Source organism: Psittacula echo (assembly GCF_963264785.1).
Source record: "Psittacula echo genome assembly, chromosome: 13".
Lineage (NCBI taxonomy): Eukaryota > Metazoa > Chordata > Aves > Psittaciformes > Psittacidae > Psittacula > Psittacula echo.
The window spans coordinates 8,851,441-8,876,993 of NC_137749.1; the positions used below are offsets into that span (position 1 = coordinate 8,851,441).

The 25,553-nt window shown below is 44.3% G+C and overlaps 1 protein-coding gene across 2 annotated transcripts in view; it reads left to right on the forward strand.

Annotated features, from left to right (window-relative positions):
* Window positions 1–20,576, forward strand: part of PPIL2 (peptidylprolyl isomerase like 2) — a 70,046-nt gene extending 49,470 nt beyond the window's left edge. For both annotated transcript variants that reach the window (XM_080628686.1, XM_080628687.1), the window contains exons 15-20: window positions 6,268–6,385; window positions 9,032–9,088; window positions 16,640–16,712; window positions 16,872–16,934; window positions 17,402–17,541; window positions 19,166–20,576. In XM_080628686.1, the coding sequence (XP_080484812.1) occupies window positions 6,268–6,385; window positions 9,032–9,088; window positions 16,640–16,712; window positions 16,872–16,934; window positions 17,402–17,541; window positions 19,166–19,259 (545 nt within the window). In that variant the 3' untranslated portion in view covers window positions 19,260–20,576. The remainder of the gene's footprint in view (window positions 1–6,267; window positions 6,386–9,031; window positions 9,089–16,639; window positions 16,713–16,871; window positions 16,935–17,401; window positions 17,542–19,165) is intronic.
* The last annotated feature ends 4,977 nt before the right edge of the window (window positions 20,577–25,553 follow it).

Genomic DNA, 25,553 nt, shown 5'->3' on the forward strand with positions numbered 1-25,553 from the left:
GTTACAGCCTTTCGTAAAAAAGGCTCTAACAGAAAAAAAGAACATCCTTTGTTTTCTCTTCCACGTAGAACCTTCTACTTTAACTGAAATCTTCTGGGTAAGAGGCTTGGGATGTTTCTTTGTTTAAAACTAAAAAACACCTTTTCCAAACTGATCTGTGGAAGGTGTGTTGAGCCTTCAAATACATCTTTGATTTGCTTTATTTATTTAATTACCCTTCATCAGCTCAGGAACTAGAACTGACTTGCTTAAAAATCTTCCCACCATTTGGTTTCTGTCATCTGACATTCATCGCTGTTCATCAACAGGTGCAGGGTTTATGGTTGCAACACCCAAATGCTTTGATGATCACCCACTCCATTGCTAACTAAGCCCAGGACTGTTCGGCTTCGGGGTGGATTTGGGCACATTGAGTACAACCTGACGTATGGTTACATGTCATGCATACATAGACTGCAACTGTTCTCTAGGCTCACCTAGATTAAGAGTGCTTGTGTTTTGGAAACAATGCACAGATGTAAAATGCCACGCGGGCTGTCAGTGGCTGCCCGCTTCCATGGCTGCTACGGCTGAACAGTCCTATCTGAAAGCAGCACTGATACTTACTTCTATTTGTTATTCAGCACCCCAGTGTGTCCTTTTTGAGTCTCTTAGATTGTCGTAAAAGTACCTGTGACCCAGAAGACCTGCGAAGGACAATTGATTGCTGGTACTCAGCAGGAGGAGGATGGAAATTAGCAGTATGGCATCTAGAAGTTGAGATGCCACACTGGGAAAAGAGTGGGGAATAGAGTTCTACCTTAGCTTGGCTTAGCTGGCAGACCTGTGTTGCCAAAGCAGTCAGTTATATAGTCCTGTAATGTGGATGCTGATTTAGAGGACCAAACTAATTTTCTACAGACTTCAACTTAATGTTTCATAAGCCTACTGGGAGAAATTTTAAATTGCTGCAGCAGCTTATTTCTTGTCTAACAAAATAACCACCCATAGAGGCAGTATTCAGAGCAATAAGCTGAGTCATGGTCATTCTTTGTAATGATTAATTATTTGAAAATGAATTTTAGATTTGTGATGTATCTCTTCCTGCTGTTCATAACAACTAAGTGGTTGAACACCGTGAGTAATTCCATCTAACTCATGCTAGTGCAAGTGGAGCAGCTGTTCTGTGTTTCAGTATTTCAAATAACAGAAGAAAATTTGCATGTAGGAAAAATAGGTTTAATATCCTAACCCTTTTGTATTGTAGTTTCAAAGCAGCACAGACCATTTTTCAGCTACTCTTACTCACAACCTGATGGAAGGTCTCATGAACCAGCCTGTGTGTGCCTCTGTCCATTTATGAATCCAGGAGGGCACAAAAGAAGCATATAATAGCTGTAAAAGTCCAAGATAAAATACCAGTAGTAGTTGGCAATGAGGAGAGCTCCTCTGAACTGTCAATAGCGAAGGACTGTGAACAAACTTGGTCAGTTCTGCAATAAGATTTCCTAACAAGGCCAGTTCCTAAAATGTAACCAGTTTTAGAGCCCCTTTTCTTGCATGACTGAAGCTCAGCAAAAGGACAAGGGCAAGATGTTTTTATTTAGCAATATACTCCTTTTAGATTGCAGCCCCTCTGGAAATCCAGTCTCTGATAAGTGGGGTTAAGAGTACTGTGTCCTCTTATCTGAGAGGAGAGAAGCAGTTACTGGCTGAGCTAAGGCAAAATGATTCAAGAATCCTACTTGGAAAGCTCTAAAGAAGTGTCAGATGTTATTATGTACCTCGTTGTTCCAAATGACAAGAAGAAAATTACAGAAAGTAAGCCATCATTTTTGTGAATCAGAGCCCTCCCACTTCCTTACCACTGCTTAGCAATTTTTATGCCAGAAAAAGAAAGGATTTATTTAAAATCACAACTGTCATGGATGATGATTCCCAGCCCACACCTGGCTTTTGGAATGCTACATTTCTGAAGCTTTAGGTGCATCTCTCAGCTCTTGCAAGAAAGTTGTACAGTTTCTGTAATTTTACCCAAAAAAATTTCTTTCTGGAAAAAAAATGCCTTTAATAAGAACAAAGGCTACCAAAGAGTAAGATGGTTCAGTTCAAAAGACAGTTTGAAAACGTGCAGGTTTTCTCTGTAGTTGCTAATGTTCTTATCACTTCAGTTGTCAGTTTAGATCTATTCACCTTTTCACTGTCAGCACAAGATGCAGATGCAAGACTGAGTAACTAACACTGCTTCAGTTACAACCTAAATATATCTTGCTACTCTGGATAGCCATGGAAATGATGAACTCAGTCTAATTTTCCCTATGAGCTGTGTGGTCTGTTTGGTTTCATCTCTGTGTAACAATTAGGTAAACATCTCTTTAATTTAAGAGAACTTTTCTCTTATTAAAAAATGTGGGGAAGCAGCTCCCAGCTGCCTTCAGCTTTCAGTCCTGGGTATCTGGGTTAGCATGTGGTTTTTATTTTACAGAACTGTGCAAAAGCTCTTTCTGGCTCTTGAAAGCTTTGACATTGTGCAGGTTAAATGCTGCTAGAAGGCCAGTGTATTTCCTTGTCCAATCCCAAGTTTCCAGCCTTGTGCCGACAGGAGACCCCCACGTGCAGGGTTGTAAATACTGCTCCATTTCCCAGCCCCAGCACCAGCTCAGGCAGTGGCATGTCTGCTACCATGTGAATTCCTCTGATTTTTAGCACAGAAGTCCCCAGAATTTTTTTCTGGTGCTTTTGGTAATAGGATCTCAGAAACATTTTCAAGTCCTGTAGGCACACAGCTCCTCTTTGACAGAAGATAATCTTATCAGGGAGTAAGCTGAGAGGAAGGTGAAGTGACAGGCAGTGCTGCCCACTGTGAATCTAACACCCAGAGTCAATTCTTTTTTCCATGGGCTGTTCTTGTAGGCTAGTACATCAGTGTTGGGGTGAGGTTTTTACATCATCATGACTCCGTATATAGTCAGCAGTATTTGTGTGCTCTCTGAGGAGGATTTGGGGAATATAAGGAGGAGCATCCTCTCTTTATGGCATATGCCAGGAGTGTAACATGAAAGGGCTAGAGCTAGACAGTGTGACGGTCCCACCTCCTCTGCCTGTCTGCATCCATTCTGCTTTCAGAAAATGAGGAAGATGGCACAGCCACACCTCCCAACCATGTCGAGAATAAACACAGTGAAAGCTGCTAGATACTTCAGAATGCCACATAATGATTAGTGAGTTATTTTCCCAAGTTTACACTGAGCTCTACAGTAGAGAGTAAAATGTAAGAATCTAAAATCCCTGTTCCCGACCCCCCTGGCTGAGCATTAGGCGCAGTGCTGCCATGGCAGTAGACTAATGAGGGATTTGTACTTAATCTTCAGAGAGAAAGTGAATCTGGGTTTCAGTAATTAAAAAAATACATACATTTAACACACCATCTTCTGGCTTGCTCTGTCTGGCCCTGCTTCAAGCAGATACAGCCTGCAACAATGCCAGAGGTTAGCAGGAGTTTGACAACCAGCACCTTCAGGCTATTTTCAATTTAATGAGAATGCTTAATACAGTGTTGGGTTTTTTATTTCAAAAAAGAGAAGAAACCCCAATCTGTTCCTGTCCTGCTGACTGCAGCATCACCACTGCCCCTTGCCAGTCCGTGCTGCCAGGCCTCTACAGACACTTCAGCTATGTCCTTTCTAGGACGTCTGGCCTTTCAGGCGAATGCTGCACAGGCCATTCCCTGTTCGTGCTGCAGCTCCCAGGCAGACAGAATTAGCCTTGGAAACAGCTGTATGGCAGGCAGAGGGGGAAGCAGGGGCTGGATTTCATGCTGTAACTATCTTCTAAAATGCTAGCACTTATTTCCAGAGAACTGGAATGAACCAAAGTTATGACATTAATTCTGACCTGCAGTGAAACGGAATCATACAAAAAGAAATATTCCAAAGCTTAAAGATCGTGGCTCATTCCTCCTGTCTGCAAGCTCTTGGGTCTGGTTGCTTATTGTGCCAGAAAGGGAGATTCTCTCTGTCATTCAGTTTCTCTCTTTCCTTTTGTATTGTATTTTCTGAGCAGCAAAAGCTTCAGGGCTGACTCTGCTCTCCTTCAGCAGCTTGACAATCACTGTAATTCCAGCATCAGCTGGAAACGTATGAAGGGTGTAACAGATTCAAGGGTTTGGTCACTTGCTGCTGTGTACCATCTCAATGGGCTGTGTTCATGTTTGCTTATCATGTGAAAATTTCAGACAGCAAAAACTCCTCTAGGTTAGGACTTAGAGCAAGTGCATCTGCTTTACAAATGATGAGGGAGCTCCTTCAAGAGGTCCTTTGGAGCAAAAATATGGTTTTCTCAAAGGAAAGCCCCAAGTGAAGCTGGTTACTCAGGGGCCGAGCCCCAGCTGAAATGCAGGCCCTAAAGCAATGGCCCTTCAGCAGCATGGTGGTGTAGGCAGGGAGTGAGAAGGTGAAAACTGCACAAGGCAAAGAGGGAGAGAGAAGCAGTGCACAGGGCATGGTGCTGTTGGTGGGCACTGGGTCTGCAGGCTTTGCAGGTGTGTTTCTGCTTTCAGGCAGCACCTGTTGGCATGGAGCCTCCCTATATTCAGAGTGTAGTTTGTTTATTTACTAACACACAGGAGCTTTGTTCTTCTGAATAAGGCAGGTAACTACAGCACTGCACAGGTAACCTCTCCTAGCAAAAAGGAACACGCAGGGAGATTCATTAGCAAAGCAAATTACTGGCTTCTGGTAAGACATTTTTTAATAGATTGAACACTTGGCTAGAATAGCTGAGGTTTGGATCCATCTTCAAGACAGTAGAACTGGCTGCAGCTGTACCATATCCCTTTCACCCACTACTGGAAGAGATTGGCGTATGAGATGAAGCTGATGTAATTTAGCTGACCTTAAAATATTCAATAGCCAGAGATTGCTGAAGTAATCACTCCTCCAATACTCCTGATTACAGAAAATCCCTGCAGGGATTGTCCCCTTTTTCTGCCTCTTGACAAATTGCAGAGGAGACAACACTCAACTCTATTAATACGTCTCTTGAACAGGATTAATTGGGTTTTAAATGGGTGGGTTTCTTCCAAAATTTCTCACTTGCTTAGTTCCCCTTGCCCATGCAGCCATCCACCTTTGTCTTCTTATCATCTGTAACTCTCATTTCATGCACTTGTGTGATTTTTCTGCATCAGGCTTTCAGTAGGAGCCTATTTCATTCCTCAGGTTTATTTGCTGCTTGCCTGTGCAGCCACATCACTAAATTGCTTTTCTGTATTATGTGTGCAAACAACCGTTGAGCACTACAGATCCTTTACTGGCCTTCTGCTTTGCAAGTGATACACTTACTGTAGGATTCTTGAGCCAGTTCTGCAGATGGACCAGTCTTGCAGCCTGTTTGAATAGTTTTGTTTGGTTTATTTTTAATACTATCCTAAGGTGAAATATTTTTTCATGGTTTGTCAAACAAGATTATGGAGTAGACTGTAAAACTATATGACTCATCTCACCCTTCGTTTTTCTTATTAAGAATGATCTTGGAGGAAAGTGCAAATGAAAATGCCAGGTCTGTCATAAATAATGTAAAAATGACAGCCAGGAGGAGAGGTCTCCCAGACCCTCTTTCTATGCAAAGACATGGAAGAGAAATCAATTTTGGAGGGCTGGGTCTACGGCTTGTGCAAAGTTTTATCATCCTTTTGACTTCATTGCATTTAAATGCTTACAGCATCCATGTATCTAGTCCAAATATCTCATTTTTACCTTTTATTTTGGAGGAATGTAAATCATCATTCTTCACTCTTTGGAAAGGAAATAAGCATTTGGGCTTATAGTTCCTATTCTTAGTTGATTCTCTCAATGTATTTAATCTCTGTAATATTTTATTTCCAGAAGCAATGTTATATCCAGAGTGCAATTAAACTAGTAATTCTTTGCTCAGTGTTCTGTCAGGAAGCCACTTTTTAAAGAAATAATGTCTCAAAAAAGAAAAACAATAGCATGCCAGCAGTAAACAATTAAATACTTGGCAGGTTTTCGGCACACAATATATAATGCTGTTGATAAGCAATCAGGTCTGTTGCAGTTGATAGTGTGGAAGAACAGAATTGTGTTGCCAGTAAAAACATCTGATTTCAAGGGCATGCTCAAATACCAGCCTAGTGATAGGGATGAAGGATGTATCATACATGGGATTCGAAGTGCCAGAAACCTTGAATTTAATGTCTGTGCCTGTTACAATATGTAGTGGAAAACTAATGAAAACAAACATTTCTTCTGTCATTTTTTTGTTAAGGAGGAGAATCTTACTGGGGAAAACCTTTCAAAGATGAATTTAAGCCCAACTTGTCCCACACTGGACGTGGTGTTCTTAGTATGGCAAATTCAGGACCCAACACAAACAAATCACAGTTGTAAGTAGTCACTTGCTTGTTGTGTTTTATTGTTTCCCTCTAGACATTGTGTCTTACTCTGTTAAGAAAACAAGTGACATTTTACAAGGTACTCTTTGAAATTCAGTCAAGTGAAATATTCTGTCGAGTGCTGCATATTGAAGTCACAGTAGCTACAGCTGCTGGTACCCAATCTAAGAGCAAAGAGAAGCACAGCAGGAAGACCTGTGGGTTTATTACAGCATCATTAATTTGTCTTTTCTGATTTTATGATTTGAAGGTTTTGCTCATTTTTGTCAGTGTCCCCCCAGTGTTGTCCCTGTAAGATAATTCCACCTCTTCACTCTGTTTAAATTTAGCCCCATACTGAACTTTCTGAAAGCTTAATGAAATGAAACATACACTGTATGGAAATGTTGCTTCTTTTTACTCATGCGATTTTAAATAAATGGGAACAGTTCTGCACTGTTTAAATGTGTAGAACCCAGACATGGCAGTGTGCAGAATCTGGGATTAAGAATGAAATGTTTTTCAATGTACAAAAGCAGAATGAGGACTATAATGAGGAGGAAATGAATGATGCAGGAAGAACAACAAATGAAATGTCAAGATATTGAAGCAGTTAGAACCTTCTTTAAGTATAACATTCATACAGGTGTTTGCCTGAAGTCTTTTGAAAATGTTCTGTGTCACTTTGAGCCAAATATTTATTGGTTGCTAATTACTGCAATACAAAAGAAATTATACTTTTATTGGGAGCCCCAGGAAAGACAGTGTATGTGCGCGTACAGTATCGTGTGTTTGGAGTAGGGAGGAAGGAAGGGAGGGGGTTCTTGGTGTTGGTCTTCGTGATGCTAAGAATTATTATGGCTTGTAAACTATTCAGTAGTGTGGTTAGCTTTAATTAAATGCAAGTGCTTGTCTCAGGGCCTTTAATAGGCTTACTCACATACTTAAGGCTAAGCAAGTGTTGGGCAGCTTGCAGGATTGAGTTGCTGTAGAGCTTATTTTGGATTTGAATGTTATTGCCAGAACTCAGGTGCTAAATTAGGGGAGAGTAGAGGCTTCTTCTTTTTTTCAAAGGGGGACTCTAGAAGCAGAAGTTAAAGAGACAGTTCATGAGCAATGTGCCATATTGAGTCACATCATCTGCTTCTGTAAATGTGATCGTATGTTTCCCTAAAATTTGCAAATGAAATATGAAATTCCTATATATGTGAAGTCCTTGAGAGGCTCCAGCTGCCTGTATTTATAAAGCTTCCTAGGCCATGTTTAGACACTTCTGGCAACTTTTGTGTCCTTAGGAGCTGGGTGAATAGCTTTCACGGTAGGTGATAGGCAACTGCAGTGCAGAGTGAGCCAGGTCCCATGTGTAGGGTGGTGCTCAAATAATGCTCAGGACTTCTCCTCCAGGATCATCCTGAGTTATGTTAATTCCATTGTCCTTTTACTTGACTGCAGTGACGGATGAGAAGCATTCTCTCTATATTTGCTACTGCTCAGATGTTTTTTATTACAACACTACATAACGGATCACTTGATAATCTTTAAGTACTGGCTATCTGGGGATAAAGTGGTGCAAAGAACCCGTGCAAAAGGCTCAGTTGTAATGTTTGCCCTGTGTAGGAGTTGGCATTCTGCATAGCATCTCAAAGCTTTCCTAGGGCAAGCTATGTCTAAATAGATTTTCTGGCAGATTGCAGCCCCTCCTATTTGCAATCCTATAACTTCCTGAGGCAGTTGCTTATATGGAAAAGTGCTTTTGGAATGCTTATATATTTTTAGCTGTCTCTAATGTAGTGAAACAGATGGAGACAGGGAGGAGAGCCAGCACTGCATGTCCAGCCAAGATGGGCCATCATAGTCTGCAGACCACAGTGTGGAAACCTCTGTCTCATACGCTTGTAGTCCAAGTCTTCCAAAGAAGCATTCAGCTTTAGAGAAAAGTTTTAGAGTCAAAGTTGCTTTGGATTGGGTATTTTAGTTCCCACATTTTAACTGTAAAAATACAAACCCAAAAATTAAAAGTCCAATAAATTAAGAATTATTAAAAATCCAAGTTTCACAGGTTTTCACTATTTTTGACTCTTGGAAATATTCTTCTGCTGTGTTTGTGTCCAAAGCACAAATTTGCAGTGATCAAAGAAGTGGATCACCGACAGGCCAATGTAATGGAAGAGAAATGCAAAAAGTAAATATCCTGAAAGATAAAAGTTTACACTGGCAGGGACTGTTGTGTTATACAACTGTATTCACTGGATAGAAGCTTCCAATCACGCACAAGAAATGTGCTTCTCAAGCAGGATGCACGTCTCCCTGTCCTGCATGAGCTTCCCAGGGCCTGTCTGGCCAAGAAGGCAAATGCTCAGCTTAAATTTGGAGCTTGTGCAAGTCACCATGCCTGGAGTAGTGTTTAGAGATGTTAGTAAGGTATAAAAATGAGAAGTCAAAACTCCAGAATCCAAGATAATACCCGCAAAACAGAGGAGTTAAAGGATGTTTGGCCAGTGGGCCTCCTGTAGAGGAGTCAGAAAGGGAGAGGGGCTTGGCTTGTCTCAGAGAGCTTTTGCATATATGAAAGAACATTTTTATGTTTTTAAGCATTATTGGCTGTTGTTGAGTGTCAATGAGATAATATGCTAACTGTTATGTCTTTATTCCTTCCAGCTTCATCACATTCCGCTCTTGTGTGTATCTGGACAAGAAACATACAGTTTTTGGAAGGTAAGTGAAGGATATTATGAACAGCAGTATAGCAGACATGCGCTCATGTGTGTCTGAAACCTTAAGAAAAGAATCTAGTGACCCTTGCAATTGAACTGAAGCATACTCATAGCTCACAATCCAGTTCTGCTGGTCATGAGTAGATGGCCAACATTGCATCAGTGCCAGTCATCAGACTCTGCCTTTTTTTTCCTCCTTCTATCACTGTAAGTTGCCTTACTTCCCTTCTGTGGGTGGCCCTCCAGGGAGTCACGAACAAAGTAATCATCATCCTGTAACCAACCATGTTAATATCTGTGCATGCTAATTGCTGGGACACAAGAGATTACCTCTTCAACACTGCTTTCATCCTCTTACGAGCTATAAACCAGGAAATTAGTCATGACCGGTCTGCTCTTCATCATGGCATAGAGCTTCCACACAGGTTAGGTGTTTTGGCCCCTTTTATTCCCTTCTGCTGGGTTTTTTTATTCGTGACAATTATCATCAGTATAAAATCTGTATGTTTGTGTGCATGTGTGTGTATATGCATACATGTTTATGTGTGTAGATATATAAAGATATTACCAATGCCAAGACAGCAAGGGTACTTCATTCTTTGTAAAAAGAAGTCTCTTCTAAAAGTCTTTTCCAGTCAAGCCCTCACATGATAAAGATCAAGGTATTTATTACAGAGGAGATCACAAAAGCTTTATGTTACAGTTTGTTCTTTGCTTCCTCTGCTGCTGGTACATGGTATTTACCAAGTCATGCATAGCTGTTCTAACAAGTGCCTCCGTGCAAATGACAGGAAGGAGAATTGTACTGGCCTGCTTCATTGGTAGTTCCCAGGGATTTTACAATCTTTTGAAGTGAAGATTTCATAATTCTTTTCATAGTTTTACCTGTTTGAAAGGCAGCAGTTGAAAATAAATGCGTGTGCTGTTTACTTTGATTGGATGTCATACAATTGCACTCTGCAATGAAAGTGATATATTTAATCCATCTTCTCTGTCTTAGAGTTCTTGAGGCAGAAACTGGCTTTGTTTTAAACAATTACTTTAGTGCTGTTAGTTCCAATACTTATTCTGCAATAATTGTACCCTATGAAATACAGTTCTTTTTCCTTTCATAGTTCTGTCCTAGAAAAATTTAAAGTTCCCTATCATTTGATGAAAGCAGATAAATAAAGCAAATTCTTACACTGAAGGCTGAGAGCAAGTATATTCTTGAAGGGGTTACATTACCTATATCCTAAGACTTAAGCTACAAATTGAGTCCTCCTTGCAAAAATCCCATTAAATCCCGTATGGTAATGCTGTTAACCTGAGCTTGCCACCTCATCAAATGGTATTTGGGTTAGGACAGCTCAGCTGAAAATGTGACTGTTCTTCAGTCCTGGATGCAGCCTGGCTTCAGTGAGCAAGCATCCTGTTTAGTCCTTCAGTATCTTTGCATTCCCTAATGTGCTCCAGTTTTCTCGTGATTCACCAGGGAAGAGTAAGAGGAGCTCAGCTTCATGTAGTGCTGGGAGTGGGCTCCCAAAAGCCATGCATAACATCTCAAGTACCTTATGAGCTCAAATGATGTTTCACAATGTGCATTGCCCTTTAGAGAGGTATTACTTCAGTCCAAGTAAATGTGATTACATGTATATAGCAGAGATTTATGCAGTTTTAGCAAAGACTGTCTTAATCTTTTTAATTAAAGGACAGTTAATTGAATTGTCCTTGCTTCTACAGGAATCTGAACTTAGTTGCCAGAGTAAAGAAGTGGTGCTGCTTTCTCAGCACTGCAAATATTCGTAGCTGAAATACAAAGGAAAATCTTTATAAAAATGTTGATTTAGAATCATATTTGGCTTCCTGCATAAACACCGAGTGACATCTTCGTATGAACACAGCAAAGGTGGATTTTACTCTGGATTCTCTTGCATGCAAATTCAAAGAATGTAAAAAATGAAGATGCTGGGCTAGATGCATTCCAGTCACTATATTAATCTAAAAATTCAATACTTGCATAAATGAATTTGCCTACAAATGTAATATAAAAGGCTGCTGTGTGCAGCTCTGAAGATCTATATCCTGTCATCAGAATCCTTCAGCTCTTTTTACCTGCATTTGTTTTTAAAAGCCATAAAAGCCAAAAGATTCCAGAGATTATATCTGTAGTGGAACTCCAGCTCCAGTTTGCTATTTTAGATCCTGGGTGTTTCCAGGATTTGGTGACTGTATCTGATCTTAGACTGTATAGCACAATAATATCTGGGAAGCATATCTAGGAATAATATCTAGGCTTAAGAATACAGTGAACCCATGAAATCGTAATTCTTTGTTTCCATGAATGTTAAATTGGATTGTCTTAATTGAATGCTTACTGGCCTGTTGTGACTGTCATATAGATTTGAGAATTACTTCTTCCAGTTAATATAAAAACCTAAATACTCTGGTCTCAACTGTACCCTCAGCTATTTCTATGGAGTTCTGGTTCATGTTAGTGAGTGTCGCATCTGTATCTCTGAGAGCAGAATTTGACCTGTTTGTAATTTGTGTAGAACTTTTCAGCAGGCTTTCCATACTTTAGAGAACAAAAAAGAGTGAAAGAGCAACCATTCCCCACCCCTTTGGTTTTTTTTTCTGTCCTGTGTGGGATGGCACATTGAAAAGTTCCTTCTCGGGAGCTGCATCTTATTCATGTCCCCACTAGTCTGAAACACAATTTTTGCATAGCAGCAGCTATTAATGTTGGATGTTTGGTTGTTAAGCATGTTTGGAAAACACACCAGCTTCAGGCAGTGGGACTATGAAAAGTGGCACGTGTCTGGCTTGATGCACTGGAATTTTCAAGTCTCAGGAGAAGAGACTGGAGGACAGGGAAGGCATCTTGTCATGATGGTGCTGCCCACCATGGCAGTAATGAGGACAGATGCTACTGAAAATAAAAGAGGTAATTTGGCATGTATGGGGAACGAAACCAAAGGCAATGAGAGAAGAATGCATTCCCTTGGAGGTGTGTTGCAGGCTGCACGGATTTCCTGCTCCAGCAGAGCTGCCTAGATTAAATTAGTAATTACCATTTCTCCTAATTACCATTTCTCCTAACTTAGAGAATGCTGTAATTAATGTGAAAACTAACTGGTGGCTTTTCTTGGCTTCTAGCTTGCTGGTAGAAGGTTTAATTTAGAAACTCAAATGATGTAAACCAACCAACATACATTTGCTCTGCACAGAGTGGATGAGAAGCATTTGCAGGGGACTGCTGCTGTCAAGGGCTGTGTGTGTGGACTCTCCCTCTTACCCATGTTATAACTGGGAGTTCAACTGTTGTGTGAGCTGCATAAGCTGCAGGGATGTTACAGCCCAAACACCAGTATCAGCTCACATTCTGATCTGGTGTGCTTTATGAGATTTAGATGCAAGCACATGCTATCCATGCTCTAATTATATTTTCTATTACTCCAATGTTCTCATCCACAGCTCCTTGGATGAGAGACCTGGTACATTTGCCCTTTGTAAGCAGAAATAGAAACATAATCTCTGCCCCAGAGAGTGTGTAAGTGCAAAATAGACTGCATATAGATGGAGGAAAGTTGTGACAGTGACCCCTTTCAGCCTACTTTCCAGTGACAGTTTGCACTTCAGAACCAAGGTAAAAGAAGGCCCTGGGAAAAACAAATTAAACAGCTTTGTGGATGTTTTGGGAGAGCGTGTTCCAGAGCTAAAGGGACACATGAAAAAGTGTATGTTTAAAGTAATAGTGGAAGGTAATTGAGCTATGCTGATCAACAGGAGCAGAGAAATGCTGTCTCAGTTTTGGGTGAGACTCAGGACAAGCAGAGTATGGTGGGCTTAAAAGTGAGGGCAGATTGCAGGTATGTGATGTAATAAAAAGAAGGGCAATGGAGTGGAGGGAGAAGTAGCGAAGCTGGAAATTATCTGTGCAGCAGTTCTGTGTGTTTATTAGAGAATCGCTTGTGTTTGTCAAGAACTGAGAAAAGGATGCGGCATCTGATACAGGAGATGAGTATATGGAGGACGGTTTTCCCCTTTGTACGTGGCTGCATGTATCTGCTTACACAGATAACTTCTAACCATCTTTTGAGGTTTCTGCTGCTCATTCTTCAGTTCTCTTATTCCCGGAAATAATGAACAAGGTAGGCTGGGAAACCACAGACCTGGTCACATTGGAGGCACTTGTTCAGTAGCTGATATCAGCTTAGTTTTCTCTTTTCTTCCCTCCTGCCCTTGCCAGATGCTTTTGTGGAAGAGTTTTCTTTCCTTGGATAATTATCACTGTGTATTAAGTATTCCTTAACGTGTTTATTGCTTTCTACAGTGATTCTGTAGAACAGGGCAATGAAAATAACTCTTATCCTCTAAAGTAATTAGCTACATAAAACAAGTACCAGGCATTATTCAGTTACCCAGGTACAGTTAAATAATGCACAGTATCTGTTTCCACTTGTATCATTCGCTGTATGATTTGAATCTGTGAACCCCAGTGGCTTCTAAGCAGGGAAATTCATCTTCCTGTTGCTCTTCTGCAACTCATCTGAAGAATGGAGAAGTTGTGTGACAGCAGAAAGGCAGATTCTGTTGTTGAATCAGTGCAGGGAGCCTGACCTAATTTTGCACTGCAGAGTCTGCTCCCCAGACACCAGATAGGAGTGAAGAGCAAGGTGGGAAAATAAACCAGGGCTCCCTGTGGAAGCCTTGGCTGTGGTGTCCTGTAGCACATGAGGACTGGGCAGTTGGAGCTGCACCAGGACTGCTATTGTTTCCAAAACAGTTGTGTGATCTCTGAAGAGGAACCTGTGCCAAAGCAGAGAAGTCCTTACTGTTCATCTGTTGAGTCTAGCTTCAGAATGCTTTTTTCAAAGTTGTTTTATTTTTTCAGTGCCCATCATTACTGTGTCTCGCCTGCTAGATTAAGCCCTCATGAGAGATTAAGATGTTTTGGCTGCATCCTTGTTACAAGTTCGAATTGCTCGATCCATTTCAGATGGGGTGTGTACATAGAAAACATTTTGTCCTGAGTATACATGTTTGGACATGTCTATATTGTTCCCTCTGTGTGTGTACATGAATGTATGCACTCCTTTTTATAAAAATACCCTTGAGGGCAGAATGTGTTTACAAAACAACAATGTTTCTTTCTGGCTTCTGTTTCTAGTTTAAAGCCTTTTTCTAAAATAAAGAAGTCTAGACATTGTTCTTGTATCATCTTCTGACCAGGAAACTCTTACTGTCTTGGACTGCTGCCATCCCCAGCGTTGCATAAGGCTTAATTCCTATAATTCTTCTAAACAAAACTATCAGAAATAGGAAGTCCATTTGTGAATGTCTGCGAGACTGCAAGGGAGCTGCAGTTTTCTTTGGGAGCAGCAGTAACTAATGTACAGCGAGACTTATATTTGCATATTGCAAATAGGTAGAGCTTGCTCCAGATATTTCACTTGCACTTCATGCGAAGACATTGGCAGTGGTTATGAAGCAGGGTTACTGTTTGCATAAAGGAGTCTTAACAGGAAGTAAGATTTTAAATAACGTCTCTAAATTTGAAATGCAAAGGTTTCCAGTGCTAACTTTGCTCAGTTTTTAAGAACAGAATTGCACAAGTAGGGAAACATTTTTGTTTCATTACCCTGCTGACAGAAAAAGCCTAAATGTTACCTTGTCTTCCATGCTTAAATGTAATACAACATTTGTCAAGCTCCTCTAAAAATACAACCGTCTCAGGGATGCTGAGCTAAATATATAGTTGAGATCATCATTTCTCTGTTCAGCATCTACTGGAAGCACGCAACAAACCCTTGGTTTCACTGTCTTGAAGGTCTTCACGGTCTTGAAGGTATCATCTTTTTCTCTGTTGGCGGTCATCTGAACATCTGTTTAAACCTCGCTTAGTCAATTTAGGACAAAGTATGTGTGGCACCTTATGAAAGGAACAGAGCTAGAAACAGTGGGGAAAGAGGTTAGGCTTGTTTCTGCCCTTCTCTCTTCTCTTTCCCCCTGCACTCCCAACTTAGCACAAGTGATGTTGTGTGAGAAAGGCTAATGCTGTGTGAGTTGTTGCTGCCTGGGTAATGCATTTAGCACATGTGAAGAGTGTAAAGGAATATATATTAGCCTAAATTTCTGGAGTTTGCATTTTATTTCAGTGAAAATGATATACAGAAATATCAGAGATGGCTCCTACCCTTGATGCTAACTCCTGGTCCCAAACTCCTCTAGCTCCAGGAGCAGGTTTTGAGAATTATGGCTGCTTCTCATTGTCCCACAGCCATTAATATGGGCTGTATTTTTGGTTTCTGGCCATGTGGCTTGGCTCTATTAAAACAGATGTTGTCCAGCTACAGACTGCTTTTCTCAGGGATCTGGATTGCTCGGCATCAGCGGCCTGTCTTTGTCTTTATTTACTGCTCTTCTAAGTATAGATGTTGTCAAATTTAATTGTGGATGGTGATGTAGATAAAAGTGTTAAATACCCTGGGACCAGGAGCTGATCCCAGCAGGACCCCTCTGGAAGTGCACTGACTCAGTGGTTCCTACTCAAAATTAGATTTTGACACCTGTCAGCACATTTGTTTTTTTAATGTGTGCTGGGTTAACTTCTTATCGTCCTCGTTTCTCAGTCAACGTATCCGCCGCCTTCCAGCAGTCTGTTCCATGGACACTGTTATCCCTGTTAACCACATCTGTCGTCTCAAAGATAGAAGGTTGTTTGACAGACTGTTTTCCACAAAACCTTGTTGATTGCCATTACTTATTTCCTTTCTTTCTTAATCATGTCCCGTCGCTGCTATTCCATTATTTTGCTGGGGTAGATGACAGGCTTATAATAATCTGGGTCACCGCATTTATCCTTTCCAAATATCCTTTTCTGGAACTTGCCCATTGTTCCACACTTTTTTTTAAAAAAATGAACATTAAACGGTCCAGAAAGTCTTCAGCCTTTCTTAAACATTTCCAAGCAAGTATTTGCATATGTTGACCTGAAAAATGAGAGGCCAAGGATCTGATGTCCTCCTAAACAAAAACTGCAGTGAAAAAAGTCCCAATGTTATCTTGTGGCTGTGACTTGATGTGCTGCTGCCTTCCCAGAGCTCTCACGAGCTCATGGTCATGGTGTGCTTTAGAGCAGTCCTGTGCTTTTTGTGGTAGTGGTGTTCTTACGGACAGCTCTGTCACTGCTCCCCAGTAGTGCCAGTTACAGTTCTCTTTCTTGCTAGTGACGCTCTTCAGTCTGATACACAATCAAAAAAAAAAAAAAGAAACCTAAAAAGTAAAGAAATCAGAAGTTAATGAGAACATCTGCTTTCTTGAGCGAGTCTGTTGGTTTGTTTTTCAAAGCTCATGGGAATAACAAATCTAAGGATGTAGCATTAGCAAGTGAACCCGTTTTGAAACGGGTGTGTGTCTTGCACAGACAGCTGTCCATGGTCACTTGTCCTCTGTGTGCCTACCAGGTTTTTGGACAAATCTGCTCGGGTAGTGGATGTGTTAGATGTAAGGGTGCAGGAATATTTTGAGTGTGTTGTGACAGCTGGAAATTATGTTCTTCCTCTTTTAGGGTGGTTGGTGGCTTTGAGACTCTGACTGCTATGGAGAATGTGGAAAGTGACCCCAAAACAGACCGTCCCAAGGTACTTGTGAAGCGCCAGGGACTGTGCAGGAGGGAGCAAACACATATGGCCTTGTGTAGCAGTGCAGTTCACCCCACTGGTCCTGCCCTGAAAACCAGACTTGGGGGAGATGGTGTAACTTAATCAGCAGACTGAATTGCTCTTCTCTTCTGCTCCCAGGAGGAAATACGAATTCAGACAACAACTGTTTTTGTTGATCCATATGAAGAAGCAGATGCCCAGGTGAGAATAGTCAGTTAGTTGGTTTTCTTGAAAGGACAAAGCTGTTCTTTGGAGAACTTTGTAACTAAATGCCTTTTCTTTGAACATGGGCAGCCCCCTGGCCCATATGGTTGCAAGCTAAGATTAAACAGCTGCCATTCAGCACTGTCTTGTGTGCCAGATCACCACCACTCTTTTAGTGGAGAGGGAGTGGCACAGCTCCCAGTCCATCATGCTTCCAGTGGTTTCCTTTCCAGATGTCCCCACTAGCTATCAGTAGCTGCAGGTGAGAAGAGAGGAGTCTTGTTATAATGGCTGCAGACAGCCTGTTTCTAGTGGCCCTTGAAGTCTGTCTCCAAAGCCTGCCTTGTAATCAGGGTGGTGCTGATTGCTGGTTTAGAGTGCTTTAAAGCGTCAAAGAACTGTAGGCATTTTCTCCTTATGCTGGACTAGCTCATTCAACAGATTGAAGTCTTTGTTTCCCACAGGTTGCTGCTGAAAGAGAGAAGGTGCAGCTAGAAGAAGCAGCAGCCAAAGCAAAAGCTGAAGTGGCCCCAACGAAGAAAGAGGTCCAGACTCCTAAAACTTACCGGCAGGGGATTGGAAAATACATTAACATGGCTGCAGCGTGAGTACCCTGCCCATCTGGTCTTTGTTGAGTGTTTTAATTGCCTTTCCTGCTAGACACTGACCTTGTCCAGTGCCATTGCTTAGATATTTGGTTTGTACCAGCAGGCTTTGCAAAGACACTTTCATGCAATCCTAACATTCAAGATTTCCCTCCTGACCCTCTTCAAGATTACAAGTTAATTTTAGCACTCGAACATGACCAAGTTGGTCTTTAACAGCATTTGTTGGCTTCAGAACTGTAGATGTATTTCTACAATTCAGAAGTCCTTGAGGAACTGTAGTGTGCCACTTCCTACACCATCTTTTACTCTCTTCCTCTTCTGCAGTAATTCGTGAAGGCCACGGTCCCACAGATGTTTCTCTTTTAGCAGCTCCTTCCCTGCACAAAGTAGTTGCCTTATCCTGTATCAGCCTGCTGATCTGGTTCCCTGTTCAGCTGCACAAACAGTTGTACCAGCACAACTGAAGTGGTCAAAAAGGGGAGCAAGTTCCCAGGCTTGCTGTGGGAGCACAGGACACCTGATGAGTAGCTCCAGGGTACCTGGCTGGTTGAACAGGCTTGTCCTAAAGCATCCTCTCCCAGACACCCTTTGTACGCCTTTTGCGATTGGCAGCATCACTTGCTTTCCTAAGGAAAATGCAGAATCTGCCTGAGCAGCAACTTAGCATGAGTTTTGGAGCAATTAAAATGAATGCCTTCCACTTGATTTTTAGCAGACTTCTCTAAAAGCATTTACAAAATGCTGTTGTCTGTCTGCTGCATAAAAGTGTGCATTTATGTATACACAGACCTGGACAACTATTTAATGAGCTTGTGTGTGCTTCTGTGATTTGCAGGCATTTGCATGACTGTGAGAATAAAAATATGTTAGCCCATGTGGGTCAGTAAAATGTTTCAGTTACAAAATACTGCTTTTTGCTTAAAATGTTATGTTCAGCTTAAAACTGCTGCCATTCTGCACTGTATTTACAGAGGAAACCCAGGCAGAGTTTGCAGCCATGTGGAAAGGACCAAGTTGTATAGAAAGGAGTTTTCATTCCTAGTCCTTCACTCATTGCAGCCTGCCTTGGGAGTCTGGTCCATAGCAGCCCTTTGGCAGGTTCAGGGGTTTTGGTTCTCCCTATTGGCTACTGATACCTGACAATAAAACCACAGTGTGTGACCTGGCTCCATAGTGTTTCCATGGGTTTGCAAACTCTGCTTGAGAGAGGCTGGGAATAGCAGCAGCGACTGCAACAAGCTGTGCTCAAGAAACAGGAAAGGGTCTGAAAAGCTTGTCCAGCTGGTTTACACCTAATTCCCTGTAAATCCTTTTGCTGCCACAAATGCAGGTGAGAAGGTGGGGTGAGAACTTGTGGCTCACATTTTCATTGTGACTATGCTAAAAAGGTACAGCTGTTAAATCTTCAGCTCTGGCCTGGAGAACTTGGGTTTTGAACACATTCCTGGGGGTGTTCAAAGCCTGACCCAAACCATCCTCATGGAGCTTTCACTCCTCTCTAATTGATAAGGGGTGAGCTGGCTCCAGTATAGCTGATGCTGGGAGAGGAAAGGCATCCAACTGCCCCAGTCCCACTGAACACTAAATAGTCCCTGAAAGTTGTTTTCATTTTGGCTCCAGGAAGCGCAGCATGGAAGATGATGGGCCCTCAACCAGCACAGCTGTGAAGAAAGAGAAGAAGAGCACAGGCTTCGGGGACTTCAGCTCCTGGTAGCAGTGTGGGGAGCCTAGCACTGGAGCAGCACAGCAGAAAAAGAAAAGGCGGCTTCCACATGTCCCCAAAGAGCCCGAAAGACAGTCTGTCCTGGGGAGGGAAGGCACCAGCCTGCACTTCCACTAGGGAAGAAAACTGTTGCTTTGTTAAGGCTGGTTAATGTGGCTTTGTTTTCTAGGGAGCGGCATTCCCCCACTGCGTCTTCCTCGAAGGCCTTTTTGTTGTTGTTTTGCTAAGTGGGGAGCAGGCAGCCCAGCTCTGCAGGGGATTAGCTGGAGCCTTTCTCTGCCTGGCTGGCAGCAGACCAGTTAGAGCCCAGCCTCACAGGACGCTACTTCAGTGAACAGCTACGTTGGTGAAAGAGCTCCTTTTACAGGTAATCGTTTCCAGACAAGCCAAGTGTGCCAAAGGAAGGGATGAATTAATGTGCTGGGGAAGTGCCTGTGCCGCTATAGTGCTCTGCAGAGGGGAGAAGAGGGCTCCAGCCTGTCCTGCCCTTCCCTTCCAGCTGCCTTTTGCTAGTTCTTAACCAGGACCAATTTTGCCTCTTGCTGTTGGCAGGGCTGCCAGGATCCTGGCTGGGCTGACTGCTGTCACTCTGCATAGGGCCTCGCTCACTCCAAAATGAGCTCTGTCTGTACCTGTTTAAGATTCTGACAGCCTGGGAAGCAGCAAATCTAGGTGAGGAGCCTGGGGTAGCTGCACCACTTGCTTCATCCAGTGGCTGGCCTTCCCTGAGCCACTGGGCTGCCAGAGGGGCCAGGATGCGCAGTTCAAACCTACACTTGGGTCCCAGAAACTACAGCCTGGAGAAACCGAGCAGGAATAGAAACATTTTCTTTGTTCTTTTATGTTTTTTCAACCATCCCTGGAGCCTGCTCCTTGCAGGGGAACACACACAATAGTCTGCCCTGACATCAGTCTTCCCAGCAATAGGGAAAACCATATAAAACAGCTGACAGGCAGATATTTCCATTGCATACCCACAAATTATTAGGAAGCTTAATAAAGGCCTTATGGGGTAGAGATATATCAGCCTGTGGAGTTTTAATCCAAAAACTTATGTGTGTAACCATCACTTAGATGTGGCAGGCTAGACTCTGAACATTACTTTTCAGTTCATCTTAGGTGTTTTCAGCTGACAGAAATACCCTCCCTACCTCTCTATGTGGCTGAGGAGATAGTTTTGTAATCAGCTTTGTAACAAGACATTTCTACCGGTGGATTCCTGTTTTAAGAGAAGACTCCATTTATATGAAATTGCTGTAAGAACTTTTGGTAAAATGTTTTGCATTAAATGCTTTTATTTTCTTTTGAGTGCTTGCCTTTGACTGTTCAGCTGTCATTTCCAGGATCATGGCATTGCAGAGCTGGTTGTTGTACAAGGAAGTGATTCATTCCTACTTTTTAAGATGCTCATGAGGAGCTCTGGGATCTTTGCGGATATGATTACATCTTTGTTAAATCATAGGAAGTTCAAACTAATTTGAAAGAATAAGAGGGGCGGTTGTTTTGTAAGATTTTTGCAGCATGTACGTTTGAAATAACATGTGTTTGGTTCCTGGAACAGGGATATGGTGGGACTTCCCTCAAGCTGAGTTTCTTGTGTCTTATTGAAACCTCTTGCTTATCCTGAGCTGGCCTTTTCCTCATAAATTGTTATTGATCCCTTCTACCTAACTTGTACTTCAGCACATTTTTCAGTCATTAAGTTCACAGTACTGCTAGAGCTGGAATAGGCAGTTTAATGAAATCCCTAAGAGTAAAATGCTTTTCTGTACCAGATTAAAATGGAGATTATTATGAAAGAATGGAGCTTTTGATTACAAGGAAGGCAACAGAGGTGTGGCAAGGACTCCTGTTTCAGCAAGAGCCCTTGTTACAGATTGATATAAGGGATGGTTTCCTTTCACAGCAGCAGGCTGCAGAGATAACTACCCACTTTCCCTTTCTACTCCAGCTTTTTGGCAGCACTCACTGCAGTCCATGAAGGACCACTGTGAGCACAGTGCAGAAGGGACTGCTGCCCTTCCAGGCACTGCCTTTGCACTGCCTCCTTCATTATGATTTCCCACTAGAACATCAGACACAAAAGAAAGAACAATTTCCTGGTTTCTAGGAAGGGCTGAGCATAACCCTTTAACCCTTTTACTTTTGTTCTAAGCAGGGGTGAAGCTTGTCAGCCTCGGTTAACTGCTCAACCTAACTCCAGTTCCCTGCCTGGCCTGTTGGTGCTCCTGCTGTTCTCGATCTCTCCAGGCTGGGAGACACTGGCTCTGGCCTGTCCCCAGGGTGCCGCAGTGGGGTGAGAAGGTCGAGTGGTTTGGCCAGCACTCTGTGGTGAGTCAGCACCCAGGCTGGGGTTGTTTGAGCCTTGCAGGACAGCAAGTATCATGGCTCTGCTCAGGCAGCCAGGCACCACAGCAAACTTCAGTTCTGCATTCCCACCTCTGTGCCCCCTCCTGCACCTGCAGTTTTGCAAACTTGGATAATTTTTTGTAACTTCAGCTTTTCTTCCAGTGGGTGGAATCCACAGACAATGTGACACAAGCTCTTCTCTAACAGATGGGGGAAGATGTTGAGCCGTATTGATGGGGGCACAGGGTGGGTCCCCAGAGGGCAGGGCAGTGTGGTGATCCCTCATTTATACAAAACCTGGCTGTTTGCAGGGTGACTTACAGAACTTCCACTACCAGAGTCAGGAGAGGGGAGGAAGGAGGCTTTACTTAAACCTTTTCTGCCCCTTTCATCACTTGGTTCTCCAGCAAGGACAGTGTGCTAGGGGAATACCCAAACCAGCTCCTGCAGTGGGCAGAGGGACAGGCAGGAATTGTGCAGCCTTCCTACAGAAACTTGCTCCTGGGAACTGCTGTGCTTTTTGTAAGCACATTTTTACATTCTTTGGCTTTGACACATTTCCAGTAAATGTGCTTAGAGAGAAAAAGTAGGATTTTAACCAGAGACTGAAGTAGCTTTTGTCTGGCCTCGTCTAGAATAACACCAGCACTCTTAGCATTGCTTCATACCTGAGTCACTTTGCTGAAAGGCAGAGGCACTGGGTAACCACTGAATTCATTATTTCCTAAGATCTGGCACTGGAGCAGCAAACACCACAAGCACAGAACACCCTTGAGAAGGCCATGACGTGCAGTGGGGCTGGCAGCTGTGACTGCTCCTTTCCACAGAGCCACAGAAGGACACGGGGCTGCAGGAGACTCAGCTTTTCACCTCTGCTTCTCCTGGCATGAAGTCAGCCTGGCCCCCTGAGGACCATAGTATTGTCTGTGTGGGAAACAGCACTGATTGAATAGATGTCAAGCTGAATAGCTGCAACTCTGCTTCCATGTTAACCAAGAGAAAAAGCCCAAAACATTGTTCAGTTCAATTTTGCCTGCTCCCCACTGGTTTGAATTGCTACAGCCTTAGAGGCAAGAGCTCATACAAGGCTTGTACAAGATGCTTTGCTTCAGCATCACATCATAGGTGATAGCGGTACCCATCTTGTGTGGGGCTGTGAATTGTGAGGACTCAGACTATGTTTCTAAGTCCCCAAGAAAATCCTGCTTTTCCTGGCTCCTTTCAAGACAGGGACCAGGCAATGAGTGTTCCCCGGAGCCCACCCTTTGCCATCAGGGCACAGGGTTCAGTGGGAAGGAGTGGAGAAATGCATGCAGAATTCAGTCAGTATGGCTCAGCTCACTTCTTGTCTGTGCTAAGTCTACTCTAGTTTACTTCTTACTGTAGATTCAAAACCACACTAGTCCGCTAGTGGAGCCCATGGCCATGGCCACTGGTGGGAGCAGCTGGCAGATAAACCCAGTGCTGAGATGCTGGGTTATAGGTACCAAATAGTGCTGGGATCCCCCTGCCACCCCTTGCCAGCAGTGTTTGGAAGGAACAGGATGCCGGAAGCCTTGTGCCAGGAAGCAGCTTTTATAAGCAAGGGAGGGGATTTGTCAAACACCCCCCAAGTTTCAACACTGTTTGATTTGGGGAAGGCAAACAAACTAAATCAGACTGCACAGGAAGGAGGCGGGCGGCTGCGGGCCCCGGCTGGCAGCACGTTAACACCACACCGCGCGGCCAGGGAGTTCTCGCTTCCTCTCTTTCTTTGGAGTGTTTGTTATCCCAGCCATAGCAGAGGGTTTCACCACCCTGTGCTGGGGCTGTGCAGAAGGGGCTGCAGCCCAGGCTGTGCTCACAGCTCGGGAGCGCAGCCCCTCCACTCTGTGATAGTCACCTGTGCAGCAGTGAGATCCAACCCTGACCTGGGTGTCCCCATCCCTGACACACACAGGGACCAGGACCCCCTCTGCCGTACAAGGCTGTGACCAGGCTGTGGTGCAGGAGGGACAATGAGGTGGCGTCACACCCTCCTGCCCTGCCATGCAGTGTCCACCTGTCCATGCCACACAAGGCTTTAGTTCACTGACCTGGCGCAAACATCCAGCGGCAGGTTTGCTTCTTGGACCTTAAACCCTGCAGCAGAAAACACCTTTAAGAAACCCAGGATCCCTGGGTGGATTGAAGAGGAGAGAGGCTCCCAGTGGTGTCAGCCTTGCTGATGTGAAAGCCACCATGGCAGCTCTCATCCCTTTCGCGCCTCCTGCACATCCCATGGGCAGCGCAGGCAGGTTTGGGAGGTTCCAGATGTGGCCAAGCACAGTGAGTGTGTCCCATGCTGGATCCCTCTATAGGGAGGCAGCAGTAGCTGGTGAGCTGTGGTGCTGGGTTGAGGCCAGTGGCCACAGCACGGCTGTTCACAGCTGAGAGTGTGTGAAAAGTATAGATTGGGATTTTCAAACAAGCAGCAGCACGATGTGACTATGGTCTGGGGCACCTCATGGCCCCATGAGGGACATCTCCACTGAAGGGACCTGTGGCTGTGTGGGACAAACGCTGAGGTGGCTCTGCGAAGCAGCTCCGTTCTGCCTGGGGCTGGTGGCAGCAGGACCATGGGGAAGAGCTGAGCCCGGGGCACCCTGCAGGGAAGCCACAGTGGGCCTGGAGGCCGGGCACTGCTTTACTGCAAAGCCTGAGCCCTCGGAGCTCGTCCCTCATGCGTGGCAGCGCTGCCAGGCTGGCGCAGGGCACGGTGCTGCTGCGCGGTGGGGGCTGCGCGGCCAGGCCAGCACTGACTCACCCCGAGCTGAGCTCAGGCGCTGCAGCCTGGTGACTTCATCCGCTGGAAATAGCAGCCGGGGACGAGCGGTCTCTGCCACCACCGTGCCCGTGCACACACACACAGGACTCGCTGCTGCCTCCGCACAGGCCCAGCCACCAGAGCCGGTTCAACCCCAAGGCAGGAGCAAGCCTCTGGTCTTGCTCCCAGCTTAGCCACATGCGGGAGCTGCTCTGCATGGGATGGGATGGGATAGGATGGGTCCCTGTGCCTGCATGGGGCCAACAACATCTGCCAGCCCAGTGCTACCAGCCCTGCAAGGGACAGTCAGGGTGCTGCTGCAGGAGTCAGTGACATCAAAGGGTTTCAAGGCCAGAGATGACAGTTTTATCTACCCCCAACAGCACAAACAGTGCAATTTGCACTAAAGCCAGCAATGATTTTTGGCTAAAATGTGTCTGGCAGAGTGGCACCAGGCTCTCCACAAAGAGGGAAAATTAATCCTGTAGTGCCCTGGTAGCAAAGTGAAGCCATCGCAGCAGCCTGCAGTGACTGCAGCAGGTAAGAGAGCCCCTCTGCCTGCTCCCTGCCTGTGCAGGGTTACCATGGGTGCGCAGAGCTGGGCTTTGTACAGGCACAGCACTGCCAGGGAGCTCCCAGCAATCCCCAACCAGCCCAACCATGGCTCTACCACCAAGGCCAGGGGTGTTTGAGTTCCCACTGGGTCTCCACCCTGATCTTTCCCAAGGGATCAGCGCAGGGACACAGCTTGTGGAGTCAGGGCCAGGGTGAAGGGCTGACACAGGAACAAGGCGGGTGTCCTGCAGGCACCAGTCCATGTGTCCAGCACAGGGCTGCACTACCTGCCTCACATCCCACAGGACATGCAGGAAGGTGCATACAGGCATGGTGGGTGCCCACCCACCTGTGGCTTGGGGTAGGAGCAAGAGTTTTGCAGTCTCAGGGATGCTGCAATGCCAGAGCTTTGCTCCTGCCAGACACTGTTTAAAGGTCAGAGGGGCTGAGGCAAGGCAGTTTGGTGCTCACTGTCCCTCGTCCCTCATGAACTTGTTTTGCCAGATTTGCTTTCATAACAGGAAAAGAAACCCAACCACCTCTCCCAGGCCCCTCTGCTCCCTCCACTGGGGCCTTTCCCGTGTTGCTGGCAAAAG